Source organism: Corvus hawaiiensis, chromosome 21 (assembly GCF_020740725.1).
Source record: "Corvus hawaiiensis isolate bCorHaw1 chromosome 21, bCorHaw1.pri.cur, whole genome shotgun sequence".
NCBI lineage: Eukaryota > Metazoa > Chordata > Aves > Passeriformes > Corvidae > Corvus > Corvus hawaiiensis.
Genome location: NC_063233.1, coordinates 5,734,791 through 5,753,139, shown reverse-complemented (window position 1 = coordinate 5,753,139; position 18,349 = coordinate 5,734,791). Strand labels below are relative to the sequence as shown.

General features: G+C 47.1%; 2 protein-coding genes across 14 annotated transcripts in view; one reads left to right on the top strand and one right to left on the bottom strand.

Annotated features, from left to right (window-relative positions):
- The window catches only part of SPTAN1 (spectrin alpha, non-erythrocytic 1), a 46,305-nt gene extending 41,579 nt beyond the window's left edge, over positions 1–4,726 (top strand). For 5 of the 9 annotated variants that reach the window (XM_048325746.1, XM_048325748.1, XM_048325745.1 and 2 more), the window contains 6 exons: positions 1,526–1,580; positions 2,100–2,296; positions 2,691–2,744; positions 3,155–3,301; positions 3,571–3,718; positions 4,403–4,726. In XM_048325746.1, coding sequence (XP_048181703.1) covers positions 1,526–1,580; positions 2,100–2,296; positions 2,691–2,744; positions 3,155–3,301; positions 3,571–3,718; positions 4,403–4,528 — 727 coding nt within the window. In that variant the 3' untranslated portion in view covers positions 4,529–4,726. Of the gene's footprint in view, positions 1–214; positions 278–1,525; positions 1,581–2,099; positions 2,297–2,690; positions 2,745–3,154; positions 3,302–3,570; positions 3,719–4,402 lie in introns of all 9 variants that reach the window. The other 4 variants (XM_048325742.1, XM_048325743.1, XM_048325741.1 and 1 more) reach the window with 1 other exon arrangement.
- Positions 3,154–11,962, bottom strand: DYNC2I2 (dynein 2 intermediate chain 2). 5 transcript variants are annotated; one of them, XR_007207841.1, is made up of 10 exons: positions 11,582–11,959; positions 10,669–10,923; positions 9,878–9,987; positions 8,685–8,842; positions 8,143–8,252; positions 7,257–7,424; positions 6,614–6,846; positions 5,712–5,869; positions 4,795–5,128; positions 3,154–3,843 (listed from the first exon to the last, which is right to left on the bottom strand). XR_007207841.1 is itself a non-coding variant. In XM_048325749.1 (9 exons), exons 1-9 carry the CDS (start codon positions 11,888–11,890, stop codon positions 4,890–4,892), a joined length of 1,740 nt encoding a protein of 579 aa, XP_048181706.1. In that variant the 5' UTR covers positions 11,891–11,959; the 3' UTR covers positions 4,720–4,889. The 5 variants fall into 5 exon arrangements, 4 of the variants coding, with proteins under 4 accessions (XP_048181706.1, XP_048181707.1, XP_048181708.1 ...); XM_048325749.1 differs by lacking the exon at positions 3,154–3,843 and having other exon boundaries at positions 4,720–5,128; XM_048325750.1 differs by lacking the exon at positions 3,154–3,843 and having other exon boundaries at positions 4,720–5,128; positions 11,585–11,959.
- Between the last annotated feature and the right edge of the window lie 6,387 nt (positions 11,963–18,349).

Below are 18,349 nucleotides of genomic sequence, written 5' to 3'. Positions count from 1 at the left end.
TGTGACTTACACTAAAATAATAACAGTTTATTTTTGTGTATGTGCAATCAGCATTTAAATAATTTTCTCTCATTAAGAACTTGCTTGTGTTTGCTGCAAGGCAGTGCTGGCTTGGAGTGTGGCTCCACTGCAGTGGTCGTGTTTTGGTGTGTTCTTTCCTCTGTTCTTTCTTTCTTCCTTTTTGGAATTTACTTGGTTTCTTTCCTTTGACTAGCATAGCATATCGTCGTGTCATTCGTGTCTATCAGTATGAAGTTGGGGATGATCTATCTGGAAGGTTTTTTCCTCTTATTTTCTTACCTCACTTTGGTTTTCAAACGCACTCTTTAATTCCAAGGCTCGCTTTCCTTCCAACTAACTTTCACGGCTTAGAGATGCTTGGAGGTTTGTTTCCCTGTTGGTTCTTTCCACGGTTGGTTCCCAGCTTCCTGCTCAAGGCTCTGGGTGCGCGCTTCATCTCTAGGCGGGCATTGAGTCTGAGCCTTAACCCTGTGGTGAGAAACACCCAGATGTTTGGTGCATTTTCATTGCTACAGAATAATTCAGCACTTGAAATCCCCATTCTCAAGAAGCTCAAAAGCATGTGGGAGTACAGAGTCCAGTGGGGATGAAAAACTGGTTTTAGTGACTGAAATAACGGATATTCAGGTTTTAGGAACTTAAATACCCGAGTCAGAGGACACCCTACCTGCACAGCACCCAGACTCACTGTCCGTGTGTGGGTCATCCAGTGCGAGCTCTCACCGTACATGTTGGAAGGACAGAGATTCCCAAACACGGCTGCTTAGAAATTGCTTGGGATCTTGGGGTGGGGGAAAAGCAGCATCCAGAGACTGTCCATAGCTAGTTTGTGTGAAGGAGATCTTGGAGCCCCTGGCCACAGTGGTGACCTGCATGTAAAGGTCAGGGTGGAAATCACTGGGCAGAGTGGCTGAGCCTCGGCTGCTCTGGGTGCAGCATGGAGAGGTGGGGTGGGAAAGGCACTTTTCCACCAGGCACTGCTGAGCAGCAGAGGTCTGTAGCTCTCTGCAAGGATTATGCCTCATTAAGATTACTTTTCAACCAAACCAGTAGTTCTCACCATCTTTTTTTACCCTCATTTTCCCCTTTGTAACACATCTTTGTAGAGCTCCTGTACCTGACTGCAAATACAGCCCATCCCCAGTGACTCACCTGCAGTTGGTGTGTGTGGTGTGTGCTGGGCACGGGGCAGGGGGGTGGAACTGCACTAAATTCTAATTCCATGAGGTCCAGTAAAGCGGGTGCTTTCAGTCTGGCATGAAGTGTGGCTGCTGATCACGTTGCCTTTCAAATGGGGCTAGAAATTAACTATATACAGAAATAAGAATCAGAAAAAATGTACAGTGTCAGTCTGAAATAGGATGAGTCAGAATAAACAAAACACAAAACGAGTGTTTAAATACCTGAAAGGATTTTTCATTTCAAGGAAGGACTGTTAATTTCAAGCCCCACATGCCTTTTTTTTCGAGATAAGTGCCTTCTCTCACTGTTGTTCTGTGTTTAGATCATGTATGGTGGAGGAATCGGGAACGTTGGAGTCACAGCTGGAAGCTACTAAAGTAAGTGATGTGCACCTATGGCTAAAACAGCATTTTCAGCTGGCTTGGGAACACAGGGTGGGAAAGGGAAATGCATGTAATTATATGGGAAAATCTTAATTGATTTTAGACATTTGGAATACTGAAGAGACCTCTGGGATTATCTATTTACGTATCTGATGTCTACTTACATCACAGGCCATTAAACAACACTGATGAAGTTTTCCTTTTTCCTAAAGGAGGTGGGCTAGGGGAGAGAGGATACAGTATTTTCAGCATATTTCCCATGAACCTAAGAGGTTTTTTAGTCTCCAGAACTGGTTTGCAAGCCCTGGTTTCCAATAGCGAGCATGAAGGTGAACGTTGCTCTGAGTCTTATTTCACAAATCCCGGTATTGTGTACATAAAGTCCTAGGCGAAAGAGAAAAGTATAACCCTTCCTCCCCTGCCAGCCTCTGTTCTAACTTTTTAAGGTAGTTGTTTTTTTTTTTTTTTTTTTGGTGCTCCATGATTTCTCTCCTCTTTGCTCCCTTCTCACAGCGCAAGCACCAAGAGATCCGAGCTATGAGGAGCCAGCTGAAGAAGATTGAGGACCTTGGAGCAGCCATGGAAGAGGCACTTATCTTGGACAACAAATACACAGAACACAGCACTGTGGGGCTGGCACAGCAGTGGGACCAGCTGGACCAGCTGGGGATGAGGATGCAACACAACCTGGAACAGCAGATCCAAGCCCGGTACTGCCTGGCCCACATGTGGTTTGAAGCGTCTGAGTGGCGGGGGGGGGGGGAAAGACAGGAGCCACAGCTGCTCGTGCCTGCAGCCAGCCTTGCATGGTCTGTGCCAAGGAGTGTCCTGTGCTCAGACCAATGGATGCAGTGGGCTTCCACATCCCCACCACCTCCCAGTTCCCTTCAGAGGGATGAAGTGGGCAGTTTTGGAATAGCTCCCATTGGCCATGAGCAGTGGTGGGATCTTAGTGGAACAGTTTTATTCTGTGGAATAAGTGTGTACAAGTGTTCCCACACTGAATGGTTGGTTGTTCCTGTGTCCTCACCATGTGGTGCAGCTGCTGGACTCGGAGTACCACAGCTCAGGAACTGTTAATCAGCTTTGCTGCTTCCTTTTCAGGAACACCACTGGAGTCACCGAGGAGGCCCTGAAGGAATTCAGCATGATGTTCAAGTGAGTTGCAGGGAACACATGAGAGAGGAAGCCTTGGGAGATATTCCTGGCACATGGATGGCTCCTGTTTACAGGACCCATTTGTGGCTCCTTTGTTGTCTGCCCCACTTTGTGCCGAGCTGTTCCATTCTCTGCCAGAGGGCAACAGCCTCCAGCCCCTGCAGCTGGCAGTGCCAATGCATTCCAGCTGGGAATACAGCTGGGGGTTTTTTTGTGGGGGAGGGGTGATTTTCAAGCAAAGTTAAGAATTTGTGTGTATTTTTCATGTATGCTAGATAGAATTTTTTATTGATACAAACTCATTTGTCCAGAATAGGGGCTGGTTATAACCTTGATGTAGTTTTCAGCCCCATTTACAGCTCTCAGGATTCAATAACTGACACATGTGGGTTCTGTTTTTATGTTTTTAGGCACTTTGACAAGGACAAATCTGGACGACTTAATCACCAGGAGTTTAAGTCTTGCTTGCGCTCTCTCGGCTACGATCTGCCCATGGTTGAGGAAGGAGAGCCAGACCCTGAGTTTGAGTCTATTCTTGACACTGTAGATCCCAACAGGTACGTGGGTTGGACCTTTCTTGTACTGTAAAATACACAGAGGTGTTGGCTGGAAGGTCCTTCACAGGCTGAGAGCTGTGGTTATTTTTACAATGACTCACGTGAAAGCTTTTAGGAAGGCAAGACTGTCATTTGTAAAGAAGAAATTCAGAGAATGATCTGGTGTTGAGTCTCCTGCGTTAAGACTTCCACTCCTTCCAGAACAGTTCCAGGCCCTCTCTGCCTGGTAGTGCTGTGCTCTGGGTGCTCACACTGTGTTTCGCTGGCAGGGATGGACACGTCTCGCTGCAGGAGTACATGGCCTTCATGATTAGCCGGGAAACAGAGAACGTGAAATCCAGCGAGGAGATCGAGAGCGCTTTCCGTGCCCTCAGCTCCGAGGGGAAGCCCTACGTGACCAAGGAGGAGCTCTACCAGGTAAGTGCTGGTTGTCAACCCCCAGGGAGGAACACACAAGACTTTTGTTCATAGATGAAGCCCAGCACTAGTGGCTTGGAGGCTCATGTCACTGGGGCTCAGTTCTGACCCTGCCAGGAGATCCCCTGCAGCAAACACAGAAATTGCTGTGACAGCCTTACTCAGTTGCTTTCTTGGCTCTATAGAGGAAGAGGAAAAGCTTTACATATCAAAGAACTGATCAGGTTCAGTAAAACAAGAGCTACTCCAAGGCCTGGAAGGGAATGCACTGTCCTCAGAACTTGGAGCTTCCCCTCCATCATTTGGGAAACCAGAGGGGGATGTTTTTCCAGACAGTGATTCAAAGGAAAAGCTTGAGCCTAAGCTTATACAGTATGAACATCTCCTCCCTCTTGCTGCCCTGCCAAGACAGCAAGTTTTTCCTGTCTGAATACCACCAGCTGGCAGGGAAATAAGAGTTTGCAGTGCTTCCTTGTGCCAGTTACCTGTTCTGTCTTCTATTCGGTGGGAAGACTCTGGTCAGGTCTTCCAACCTGTAACCAAATAGTACCAACAGCGAGAGCATTTCCATCCTGGGCGTAGTTGTGCTGCTCTGGTTTCTGCCCTGGGGAATGGGAGGGCTGCCTGTCAATGCCCCTTGGCAGCCCCAGAGCCCTCTCACCCCCTCGCTGTTCTCTCTTTCAGAACCTGACCCGGGAACAGGCCGATTATTGCATCTCTCACATGAAACCCTACATGGATGGCAAGGGCAGGGAACTGCCTTCTGCCTATGACTACATAGAATTTACACGTTCACTCTTTGTGAATTGATCTGAAACACTAGTACCAAAAGATGCAAAGGACATGCTCACGTTTGCCGACTGTAGCTCTGCATGTGTCTCTCTCTCTTTGTGCTCTACAATAATCAATGTTACTTTATGATGTAACCTTAAAGTGCTTAGCTTAAAACTCTTAGGGAAAAGAAACATGTTGCAGTGTGCTTCAATAAAAGTTACTGGTCGAACCACATCATCTTGTGTTTAATGGCTAAATGCAAATTTAACTGTTACATGGAGGCAACTCCAGGTGTTGGTTACCTGAGTTTTCCAGGCCAATGCTGGAACAGGTGAGTGAGGAACTGTTCCTGGAGTCATTGCAGTTACAAGCTTCACATAGCTGTTGTGCTGCTGCCTTAGTCCATGATCTCACTTGCCAGCTGCTCCAGGTAACTCATTTCCTTTGGTCCCTGCTCAGTGAAGTCAGAGCTCAGCTGCCAGACTTTGACTGTCCCAGCAGCATCCCCTGCTGCCAGGAGCCGCGTGTGCTTGGTGTTAAATTCCAAACAATACACGGGGCAGTCGCTCATGGACTGCTTCAGGGACACAGTGGGTTTCTGAATGCTCCTCGCCAGGTCAAACAGGTGCACCTCTCCTGCAGACACAGACACTCATTGCAGCTTCATGGCAACAGACATCGTATCTAACAGCAGGTGAATTTCTGCTTAGTCTGGGACTGAGAGTTATTTTTAAGCTGTTTCCCCTGCTGATGGGTGTCTAGGCTGTGACAGACAGCTGACATCACTGCAGGCAGCACAGATTTGTTCTGCTGTCAGAAACCTGAAACCAGCTTGCCAAATTCCGTGAAATCTCCATTCTTTAACTCAAAAATGCTTGGGCAATTTTCTAAGGAAAAAGTTCTCATTTTAAACCATTAGTTCTGGAAGTAGATGTCAAAAACAAGCTGGAAATAGATTGAGCCACAGGGATCTTGCTGTACTGTATTTCTGTGCATGACTGTGGCAACAGATTTAAAGGTACCATCAGAAGTGAAAAATAACTGTGCTGGGTCGCCTTGCTAAAGTTAGAAATTACTCCTTTGTACTAATTACACAGTGCAGACAACAGCCACTGCTCTGTGCTTGTGGGATCTGCTAACCAGTACAATCGACTTGACTAATTAATACCCACCACACCCTTAATTTTATGCTCAAGAGGAGGCACCTGCAGTTACTTGCCTTCCCCAGACGCAGCTGCAAAAACCAGTGGTCGAACTGGAGACCAGCATACACAGAACAGGTATTCCTTGGATAACTGCAGAGCAAAGAGGGGCTGTGTCTGCAACATGGAGTGGAAGTGAACTTGGCCATCGGTCCCACAGCTCAGGAAGAGGTTCCTGGGGGAGGGAGGAAGCAAGACACAACTCTTCTTGTTTTATTGCTAATGATAAAGAACAAAAAATCAGTCAAGGAGCATGACCTTGGACAATATTCCTGCTTTGTAAAGGTCTGTGTTTCCTAAAGCAGCAATTGCCAGGCTGTGCTGTGGGCTGTAGAGATGTAGCTTTGTTACTGCCCTCAATTAAGCTTAATGAGGGCTTGTACTGACCACTGATGAGTTGTGGCCCAGGGCTGCCTGAGAACTGCTGATCTAGAGCTGGACATTGTTCGAGCTGGGCTTGTCTCATGCAAATTAAATGCAAACCTGGGCTGTCAGCATGTTTCACAGAAACAGGGCTTGGGGCCTCCACGGATGGTGGGGTGAATTGCTGGCAGAGATAGGAGCTTCTCATTTAAATTCTGGCAGCTACTGGTCAGTTTTCTGATGTCAGAAAAATCTTTAGTAAGATACTTAGTGATCTGCCCAAGTGAAGGACTTTTTCATCTCCTTAGCTTTAAACTGAGTTTTAATTGTAACAAACAGGATGATCTAAGGAATGTGCTAATGTTGCTCATGTGCCCATATGCAGCATATTCCAGTAGGCAGCTTCACCAGAGCCAGTGGATGTTGTTTCTCCTACAACGGGAAGTTCCCAATGCCAGGTGACCGTTTTTTTGGAACTTGTACACACCCCCAGGGGCTATTTGAAAAATCTGTGTTTAGAGCCTGGCAACGATAGCATCCCACACGCAGCACTTGCCTGTGGAAGGGCGAGCAGCTCACAGAGTACACAGGTCCAGCATGAGGGGAGAAGGCGAGTTCTGCCGGTGCCCTGAGGGGAACGGAGCCACCCGGCCGCAGGAGAGCCGGAGTCTGGGCTGCAGTGGAGCACCTCAGGGAATACCCGCCTTCCACGCCCACAACAAACACACCAGGATCGAAGTGTGAGAAGGACAGCGAGGTCACCCCCACGGCTGCCTCTCCCCAGGCCATCTGGGGAAAGAGAGAGCTGGTGTCAGCTGGGGCTCCGGAGAGAGGCACACGTGGGCAGAGCCTGCCGGGGCGTCAGTGGGCTGTTCACAGCACCGCTGGTGACAGCTCTGTGTTTCTAGCTCTGCTCAGCCTTTAATCTCTGAATCCCTCCTACAACGGGGTTCACATAAATTAACGTTACGAGGAAGTTCTCCATCCCAGAAACTTCTCTTTAGAGCATGGCAAAACCTCAGCTGTTGCCAGTCTTCCAAGAATGATTTCCATATGGTAAAGGAGCTGTGGATCAAGGGTTAGCATGTTCAGAAGGGGCTCTTCCTGGCCCTTCTTGGAGCAGGGCAAGTTCTGACACTTGGGCTCCAGGGTTCAGAGTGTTTTTGTTGAAAGAGCACTCTTTGAGCTGCTGAACTCACCTTCTTCAGCCGAGTGCTGCGAGGGATCTGCTGAGCCACGATGGCAAATCCTTCAGCCAAGGCCAGCCGCCCATCCCGCTCCTCCCTCCACACGAGGATCTTACCATCTGTTGCCACACTCAACAGCCGGGAGTGGTTTCTGTGCTTGGTGTCAGGTAACCAGTTAACCTGTTCCAAATGCCATGAGCTCAGGACAACGGGGACTGTCACAACTGCCCAGCCCATGCAGCCTGCGGTGACTCCATCTACCCGGACATAGGAGCAGAGCCAGGCATCAGCCTGGTACCAAACCAGCTTCTGCTGGGAGCTGGCACAGACACAGATGCAAGGAGAGAAATGCAGCCAGGTTTTTAGGCTGAATCTCCTTTGCAGTTTCTATGGTTCACCTGGCCTCAGTTTTGGGATGGGCATTTATGGCACTTTCACACAGCTCCAAACAACAGCATTTTCCTATCAGATGAGAAAAATACACAGAATGTCCAGAGTCACAAGGCCCCAGAAGGCAAAATCCTTAGGAAGCCAGACCGCGTGACATGCTTGTAAATCCCCTTAAAGCATGTGGCTTTAAGCTTCCAAGGATCAGTGACACTTTGCCGTTTGTGTTTTTAAACCACTCCAAGTATCACTGGCGGCATCTCCCTTAATAAACGATTACAGTTTGAGAATGGTCTGCTCTTCATTTATCCTGGACTGGGAGAAGTTACTTTTTACAGGCTAAGTGTCTGTTCAGGAGCTAGATTTGGGGGAAAATAGCCAACCAGAAAAGAATATAACTGCTGCAATGTCTGTGAACTGCCTGGCTGTGGATGGGAACCAAAGGGATGACAAAGAGCAGTGCCAACTCTCACCTGCCCCAGCCCTGTCTGCTGTCAGTGTTCTCTGTTACCTGATAGACTGGGTCAGTGTGGGTGTCATCTGTCATTCCTGTCCTCCAGATCACAGGGTCTTCTGTCCTGCTGGTGTCCCACACCACCAACTCCCCACTGAACAGGCCACCTGAAAGGACAAAACATCTAAGGTCTGACAGCTCAGAACAAATGCCCAAATGGAGCAATGGCAGAAACAGACCCACCAGCTTCAAAGGTTAGGCAGCTCTGTGCAGGGCACAGCCAGGTCTGGTGTAAGAGACTATTGCCCTGCTGAAATAAGTATATTATTCCCTTACAGCCAGGACAGGATTTCCTTCTGTCACCTCTCTCTGAGAAGATGATAAAAAAGCAGATGTCACTGAAGAGGCAGCAAGTCCCAGTTCAGATGCAACAGTGCACTTATCTGTGTTGGTGGGCGTCAGTTCCTCAGTTTGAGGAGCTGCAACACTGCTCCTTTTACAGGAAATCTGAGGCTGAACTTGGAGAGAGAAACCGAAGGATCCAGGTTGCAGGAAAAAAGGATATGTTTCATGCATGGTCTGAGGTAAGAACAACCCACCAGCTATCAGTGATGGTTGGGAGGGATGGAAAGCCAGGCACATGACAGAACTGGGAACATCCACCACCAGGTCAGGGTGCTGTGGATTCAACCCTCTTCTGTCCAGATTCCAGGTACAAACATAGGATTTTTCTGTGCTCCAGTCCCCATCATCAAACCTGAAAAACAAAAAGCTACATCTTGCCTTATGTGTTCCAGGGGCTCCCAGTCCAGCAGAGCTCTGGGATACCCCACTGGTCACCTCAATGTGCTGCTTTGTGTTCCCCCATGAAGGAATCGTGAGAGGATGGAACTTCTCTGTGGGCTGGTTTATCCAGGATCTGCCAGGGCACATGTCTGTGCTTACAACAAAGTGCTAGCCAGTAAATTTGGGGTACAATTTCCCTATTCCAAGACCTACTCACCATTCAAATAATGGGAACAATCAAAAGGGTGCATATGGAAAGTTCATGGAAGGAATTCTGCTGAGGGTACCCACAGACACAGAAACCACATCCTCATCTGCAAACTGTTGTAGGCTGGGAGAGCAGAAGGAGCAACCAACATACAGGTTTGCCCTGTTTTACTCTTCCCTACATATTCCCTCATGGATACCCTTTTTGCTGAGGCTTTTAATCTAAGGAAAGGAGAGCATTAAAGAAAAAGAATAAGGGCAGCAGTAGGGCCAAGAAAGAGGGGGCTGCTACAGGCATTAATGGATTAGATAAATGATTTGTGCAACCCTTACTTCAGAAATCCTTAAACATGTGTTGTTACATGTCCATGGCACCAGGCACATGCGTGAACAGGTGCCAAGTTCATCCAGGGTGCTCAGAGACCACATTAAACATCACGATCGCAGTGAAGATAAAGCACATTCTCCCAAACCTCACCTACAGATATTTGCAACTGCATCTGCTCTTCACATTTTTCAAACAGAATCTACCTAGAAACAAATCAGTAAGATCATGTATCCATATTCAGGGTGGGGGGAAGGTAGAAGAAATAAAAGATATAATTCAGGACTTGACTGAGATTTTGTTACTTTGAAGATTAATTATTTAACTTGCATAAGGGGTGTGTATATATAGATAGATATATATATATATATGTCAGTATATTACTGCAGAGAAAGCAAACATATCTAGATCTCAGGTCAGCCTGAGACATCACATCAGCCTCAGCTGCACTCCCAAATCCATCCGGATACTCACCGGCCATAGGAACATGCAATGACAGATCCTGTGGCATTCCATGAAACACTGGTGACCTGCAGGTTTTGATCCTGAGCCTCTGGGTATGACAAGGTATGCAAACACAACACCTGGAAGAGATCAAATCCAAGCACTGAAGCAACAATCCCCAAACAGAGAGAAATGAGATTTGTGCCCACCGCTGATGTGATCATGTGATTACAGTGTGGGGTTTCCTCAGTCGAAGAATTTATGTGAAAAGGTTGTTGAATTCCTGTTGGGAAACAAACCCACAACACAAGGGTCACTCAAACACAACCTCTCAAGAGAGTACACACTCTGAAAGGCTGTGCCTGAGAGTTTACAGCAGCTGCCAGGTGCGAGTCTGGCACTCGCTGAGCTCCACAAGTAACAGTTTGAAAATGCCAGTCCCAACATGTACTGTCTGATACTAATTGCTTCCATTCCTGAGCACCATGCACTAAACAAACATAATCTAAGCAGGAAGAGCTGCCAACTCACTGACTGCAACTGTTCCTAGATCCCTGCTAGGCTGGAGTGCTTTGAAGGGGCTGAAGAAAAGCCTACACCAACTGCAGGCTTCCTCCTCTCACTGCTGCTACAGCTCAGTCACCAGCAGGAAGAACAGTTTAACCAAAGAAGGAGAAAGACGAAAAAAACCCCAAGGCAACTCAACTGGTAATGTTTAATTATTAGAACCTGGCAAGAACAATTACAGCAGTAAGGACTAGAACTAACAGAGTAACTGCAACCAACTCCGTGTGGACAATGACCTGAATTCTGTCACTTACTGTTTCATCCTGATCTGTCCAGTTCACTTCAAAGCCATCAAAGGCATGACTTTTCCAGTTTTTATTTAGCTCTTTGATAACAGCATCCTCCACTCTCTGAAGGAATGACAGAAGCCCAGTGTAATCTACTTGGACTTCTTGCTGGAAGTCTTGGACAGCATCTTTGCTCAGTTCTGTCTGCACCGCAGTGTCTCGGGCTGTATGAGACTGCACTGCAGCTTCTGCTGTTGAAATTTTCCCAGTCTGGCAAGTTTTCTAGTAAAAGAAGACAGGCAGTCTATAAACCAAGCAGAGAAACAAATGTTGCACAAAGCATTCAAAGCACCTTCCCCATCCTGCCGTTTCAATGAGACATTCCAGCCCCTCTGCACAGCTCTGGTTCATGGTTAAACACAGGGTACCTTCGTACCTGCCTAGGTGTTGGTGATGCACTTGTGACTTTCTCATGATCTGATCTGAGGCAGAGATGCCCGAATGCCAGTCAGATTCAGGCAGTGCTTTACAGCACGGAATGGGAAGGACGGGAGAAGGCAAGAAGGCAGCGAGCTCCAGAGTAATGAGAGAGCAGCGCACACGGTGACAGCGCAGAATTATCAATTCTCAAACTGCGGGGCGGCAGCCGCACGGGCTGTTCTTTGCCGATTCGCACACAGGGACTAAATCAGCAAAACGCTGAAGGGACAGAGCCGGTGTCCCCGGCCCCTGCACGGTGCTAACAACTCCCTGAGAGGGAGGTCTCGGTCCCGGGCCGCGCTGGAGCCGCGGGACCTGCGGAGGGGTCACGGACGAACATGGAGGGGGCACGTCAGGGCACGATCCCAGGAGGTCCGGGGAAGGCGCAGCCCTGACAGCCGCGCCCTGCCCGGCCCGGTGGTACAAGAGCGCGGAGCGGGGCTTCCCGGGGGTCTCTCACCACCTCGCAGCGCGCGCTCCGGGCGCTCCTCCACAGCGACTGCACGTCGGCACCGGGTTCCGTCCTGTCCGCGAACATGCCGGGACCGGAGAGGGCCCGGCGGTCCCTGGGGGGATCGGGGGTCACTCCCAGCGGTCGCGGCCTGCCGCGCTCCCGCCGCCCGCGCCTCCGGTTCCCATGGAGACCGGCCCTGCGCGATGGCGTCACCCAAGCGCCGAGCCCGCCGGCCTGCGAGCGGCACACTGAGCGGGGCGGGGCCATGTTGGGGAAGGGCGGGGAGCGGCTGTGCTGGGTGGGCGGCGGCTCCATGCGGGAGAGGGGTGCGGGTTATCCCGACACCGTTGTTAGGGCCGTGGGTGCGGCGGAGGCTTCTTCTTCCGCTTCGGTCGCTCCCTGCGCTGTGGCCCGGCTGGTCCCGCCGCGGCCACGAGTGGCAGCACAGGGGAAGGGCGCGGGGCTGCCCGGAGTTAAGATGGCGGCGGGGAGGGGGCGACAAAGCCGCGCGCGGCGGAGAGGGGGGATTGGCCGCCTCGTGAGGGGAGCTCTAGTCGGCTATCGCCGTGTGCCTGCCCGGAGAATGAGGCCGGGGGCCGGCTCGGTGCACACTTAGTGCCCGGGGTGTGCTCTGGCTCATTGCTTTGCTCTCTGCCTTGGTTGGTTTTGATGGGGGAGTTAGGGTAATTTGTGCCGAGGGTGAATTACTGCGTGACCGAGCTGGCTGCACGCCTGCGGGGCAGCTCTCCGGGAGTCACCCTGGCCCCCGGTAACAGCCCCGGTAGGCGGATAACCTGTGCTGTTCCCTTCCGCAGGGACAGTGACTGGTGGTGCAGCTTCTTTAAGTGATTATTCCGAACAGGTATGACTCTGCTTGGAGATTTTTTCTAACTAACTCATTGGAACAACTTGATGATGAATGCAAAGGCTAAATTTAGTGCTGGCATAAGCAGGCACAGATGCACCAACTTAAGTGGAGTTATTCCGGCTGTTGCTGGGAAGGAGTCTGGCTTGTGTGCAGGAATCAAGATTGCAGGATACAGAGTAGGAGCTCAGCAGAACGGTTGTAGTGCTTTCACCTCTTGAGCACATGTGAGTCCATTTATATCAGAGCTGAGTGCAATGGCTCTTCTGAGGAATTTAAAATACGACACAATTAATAGTGAAGTAAGAGTCCCTAAAACGCCTGGTAAAGAACTCTTATAGCCGTTTTACAGACAGTGAAACTGGAGCAGAAAGAGGTTCAGTGGCACCTCCTTCAAAAGCAAAAAGTGTCAGTGGAACTGAATCCTCCAGAATTTCAAATCCTGGCTGGGTATTTCCTGTGATTCTTCCTCTGACTGGTGTGAACCATCACGATGTCCTACAGAAGAGCCAAGAACATAAAAGCATAAACACTCTTGGGCTGGACTGATGGCCCTTTTAGCCCTGACATCTCTCTCTGATTAGCACAGGAGTTAATCTGAATTTCCAAAGTTCAAGTTTGGCATCTCCAGCAGCAGCTGGTTCATGTGGAAGTGCAAGCAATGTCCAGATTTAACTCTGAGGACTTTCCCAGCCTGCTTCTCCTGCAGACAGGCTCCTTGCTTTGCGTCACTGCATGGGGCAGTTTTTCATGTGTTGAAAAACTAATACTAAATATTTGAACCCAATAGCAGAGTGGTTTTCCTAAGAGGGTCTTCATATCTAAGATTTATCGTCTATAAATAGATCATCTTCAGTCATCATTAAATTATCTTTAATTGGTATGATTAGAACTGCCAAGGCATATTACTCTTTAGTAGAGGAGTAAATATTATGAGTGTGAATTAATATACAGGCTGCATCATCATAAAAATGCTAAGCACAAACTGCAGTTTAGAAACTTTAAATAACTTGTTCGGAGAACTTAAGGAGAAAAGTCTGGAGTTTTTTGAGATGGCAAAGAGATAAGAAAACTGGAATTTAAGTATGTGAAACAGACCAAAATAAATCCATTTTTTTGGTGAGTAGTATGCAAAGTTACTGCAAATGTCGAACACGTTTGCTGTATCGTGGTGCATGTCTGGGCTTTTTCTTCCCCGAGGACGAGAAAGGAGCAAACAGCTCCAGACAAGGACTGTTCTAAGAAACTGCACTTTGATCCTTTATTCCAATTTCTCTGGTTTGCTGGGGTTTCAATATATCAAAGGTATTTCAAGAAATGTTATGTTGCACTTTTCTTCTGACCTGGCAGTATCAGAATATGGATGCTTTTGTCTTCACATCATAACACATCAGAAATAAGGCAAAATCGGGGATAAGTGGGGGAGGGCTGTTACTTGCCTGAGGCTACCCAGTCTCTCTAAAGTGGCTGCTTTTACAGTGCTCATCTGTGCTTCTTCCTCTCTGTTTCATGAGACAAAGTGTATGAAGTTTTAACTTTCACATAATGGAGCAAATCAGCATCAGAAAACAACAAGAGAGGGTTGAGGTAAAGAGAAAACAAAAAATAAAAGCGAGGGGGAAAGCATCAGGAAAAAGACTGAGCCGTAACAAGAAGCTGCACGCTAGCGTGTGATCGCTGTGACCTGAGCAAGAGAAATACTCTGAGCTGCATCTCAGTAAAAATTTCCCCACTAGTGGGTGCAGTCGCTGCCCTCGATTTGTGATAAATGCAACTATTCAGTTCTGTTGAGGCGAAACAGCAGACTGTACCCGAAAATGGAAAGACATAACTGAGCCTTCTCCTTTTACACCTTCCCCTCCGCTCCTTCCACCCCAAACAGAAGCACGTTAGGATGAACAAAATAACATGCACAGATCAATACGGCCATGAGAAGGAATCTTGGACTTAGTCTGGCAGGGAGTGGCTTGACAGGGGATCGAAGACATTGCCTTTGGTGATTGATGACTGTTCAGAGGAACAGAACTTTTTACATATTCTCGTTTATTCAAAGCAAACCACAGCCAACCAACAAAACTCTTTAACCAACAGCAAGGGTTTGTTTCAAAGAATTGTCACTCCAGAACCTACTTGTTTCTCCAGCTTGTATAACCAGCAAGACCTAATTCTGTTTCCTAATTGTTCCCTTCCTACCTGTGCACTGCTGAACAGCCCAAGGTGACAGATGTGGTCTGGCTGAGGTCTGGATACTGAACTATTGCCTTTGTATTAACCAAAGGATGTAATCTGGAGTTTGAACTGGCTTCATGCTGACATTTTGTGCTTGTTATTTGGGTATAGACAATATCTGATCAGTTACTCCCATGTTTCTTTTTTGTTCGAAATTCATGATTTTAAAATTCACCACACCTTGAGGGAAGTGAGGTCCCTACAACTGTCAGTGTTGAACCCACGCCCATGTACCCACCAGGTGCTCAGTAGCTTGATGAGGGTTCAGGTCCTTGTGTGGACTCTGTGTGTTACCTCAAGCTGTGTGAATCCCCCAGCTATTTCTTTTCCAGTGCCATCTGTAACAGGCTCATGCATTTTCTCTACTTTGTTACCTCCTTTTCCCTGTTCCCCCTCCCAAATGTCCCTGCAAATACCGTGCCCTTTTTGCTTTGAAAACCTATTTTTCCATCTCAGCATAAAAAGTCAGCTCACTTCTGAAGTCCTGTTACACCAAAACACGATACATCATCAAAAGGATCCATCTCCATTAAAATCGTGATCTACTGTGCTTTGCAGAATTAGTCGGGGGTTCCTTATAAATATGGGTGTGGTTTCTTGCCCTGTACAGGTATTGTTTATCCCCTATTCCTTCCTTTATGATTAATAATAAGACAAAGACTTTAGTCAAGTGTAACCAGACCAGGAAGGAGCAGGGGGAAGCTCTGTGGCAGGTGGCAGCAAGTTACCGCCACAGGGGCACAAAGGCACTGCTGGCAGGGTTGGAATGGCAAGCAGAGCTGGCACGGGGCCGAGTGCTGTGGATTGTCCAAAGAGGCATCTGTGAAAGGCTCAGTATCCTGAATCCTGGCTGCCACGGTGCTCTGAACTTGGTGGCAGCTGGGAGTCTCTGCCTTGGGCAGCGATTGCTGCTGTCAACAATGTGATTGGCAGTGTCTCTCTCCTTTTGGTCTCAGCAGCCTCTAGTTCCTGCTGAGTTCGTAGCAGCACGTCCAGCATCTCACCTCAGAAATAAAGGTACAATCTGCTGTGCCACTTCTCACAGGTACCTGACCCTTTGCAGTGCTGACAGCATGAAAGAAAACAGAGATCCCTTAAATTAATCCCATATTCAGTAACCATGCATGGCTAAAAATTAGTTATCTGTTCTGTACATCACTTCATCATCTCATACTGTGTCTGTAGTATCTCAAACAGTTGTTGGAATTTTAACTGCTATGTCTAAAGCCAGTGGCTATCTCAGAAAGCAGTGAGGACAGATATTAATCTTCTAAACAGGCTCTCCTTTGTAAAAGTGTGGTTTCAAAAAAGGACATTCAGAAATAAGTTGTTACATTCCACTTGGTACCATCAGATTTGTGCTTGTGTAAAACAAGCAAGCAGAATTTGCATGGTAGTTCTGGGTTGCTCTTCAGAAATCTCTCTATTTATTTAATTTCAAGCATGCCACTTTCATTTCTTAAACATTATTTCTATGAACACTGAATGCTCAATAAATACATCTTAGTTTTACTGGGGTATGAGTATGTAATTTAAGAGTGGAAAACAAAATAACGTTTCTACCACGTTAGCTAATGCAGCAGGAAAGACAGATATGCAAGGACTCCTTTTACGGATATAAATTTTACCTCCATTTAGAGAGTTTGCATACTGACAGGTTGGTTAGACTAGCAAAAGCACTTACTGTGAAAGACACTTCTTAAACGGCAAATAAAAATATCTCATTTGATTTTTTTTTTATCCCAAGTATAATAGGGATTACAAAGAATCCTGGAACGTATTCTACAAGCACACAGAGAAAACTTTACAAAATTATGCACTGCAGAAAGATTATCACCTTCTCAAAAGCAAATGGAAGATGAAGGGAAGCAGAGTATCTTGTATAGACAAATTGGATATGTCAGTGTGAGTGTTTTAACTTCTCACAGAAAATGCCAAGTGATTTGTAATGATCACTTTCTTTTTATCGCCTCCCTTTATCTTGTAGCACAGTGACAGTCTGGTACTGAGAAATAACAGAATGAACCACCCATACAGCCCATTTCTGTACCTTCTTTCTTCAGTATATATGTAGGGTTCCCAACACAAGTACTGATCCCAGTCCGACTTGAAAAAAAAAGAAGAGGGAAAACAGGGCTTAAGCAGCATGAATGTGGAGAAGTGCAAAAGACAATTGCAGCACTTTCATGCTGGTTTTGGAACTCCATGTAGCCTAAGCCTATTGAAATATATATTTGTGAGCGGGAGTGGAGGGGAAGGAGGATGCTCTGGAATGAGGCCTGGAGCTGGAATGCTGTCGTAAAGGCAGCAGTAGGAGGGAGAGCTATAAGCTGGCTGCAATCCTCAAATTTAAAAAAAGGTCCGGAAACATTTTAATGCCAAATTATGTGACACCTTTCATTCCCGTTTTTTCTTTTGTCCTTAGTTTTCCATTTAATTGACTGAAACTTTTCCTATTTATGCCACCAACTGTGTAAGCTGGGCTGACTAAAGGCATTTTTATTTTTCTCCACTCTAGCCTCACAAACTGGTTATGCAACAGCTTACACCTTTAATAACACCAATAAAACTGCATCAGAACTTTAAAAAAAGCCCAGATTTCTTAGCATCAAGGCCTGAGAGAACTTGCTGCAGTGCTGGGATGTGACAGGAGGCAATTTATAAGGAATTAACTCTGACAGTCACTTTATACAGCTGATTTTCAAAGATCTAGGCACTAAAGATGTGTTAATGAGGGTACTGAGGCTTCATAATTAATTATATTACCATCTCTTTGTTACTCTCTACAACAGTAGTGCCTGGTTGACATTTCAATGGGAGTCTGGTGGTGTTCTTTGTGATTATTATCCAGGAGTACAGTTATACCTTAGCTCCCAGAGAGAAACGTTGCATGTAAATGGCGCTGTGAATTGCAAGGCCCTTTGGAGCTCAGTAAAAGCCCTTGAAGGAGACCCTGCTGAAAACTGAATGGATGTCAGTAACATTTCTCTAGTCTGGAGTCTCTCTTCAGATATGGACTCTCCTCCCCCTTCCTTTCCCTCCCCCCTTCCTTCCACTGAGCTGGTCCTTCTTACAAGGCTTAAGAACAGCAACATCCAGCCCTTGCTGAATGTTGAGTTCCAGACCCCTAAAGGAAGGAATACTGACCTGAACAAAGCAGTGAACAAAGTAATCTGAAAATAGGGAATATTTTCACAGACTTGAATTTTCAGTGCAATAAAACCAGAGCTGCCAGAAGGAGTCCCAGAAGTGGTGAGTCAGATAATAGATGTACAGCTGTGGTGGGAGGGAAACGGTCTCTACTTTGTTTTATACCACCCCACCTCCCCCCCCCTTTACAAAGCCAGATGAAATTATTTTCCAGTCATACCACTGCAAAAACAAACATGGAGTCTAAAGGTTATTTCCTTTGTGTCTTTCTGAGAGACATTAGTTTTGACTCCAAAGGGGAAAGGAAGATGTTTTGTCAATGACCTCAAAGTCTCCTCTGAAAGTTTTTACAGTATCACCTGAGGTAGCAGAGCTGCTTTTTTGTTTACTGATATATTCCACTTGTTTGCGTTAACTTAAAAAAACTTACAAAAACAAATTGTTGTTTTTTCACACCAGTTGCAATTAGAACCTTGTCGTGGTTGGGCTCAGTTAAGGGCACAGTCTGACAAACACCCCTGCTAAGTGAA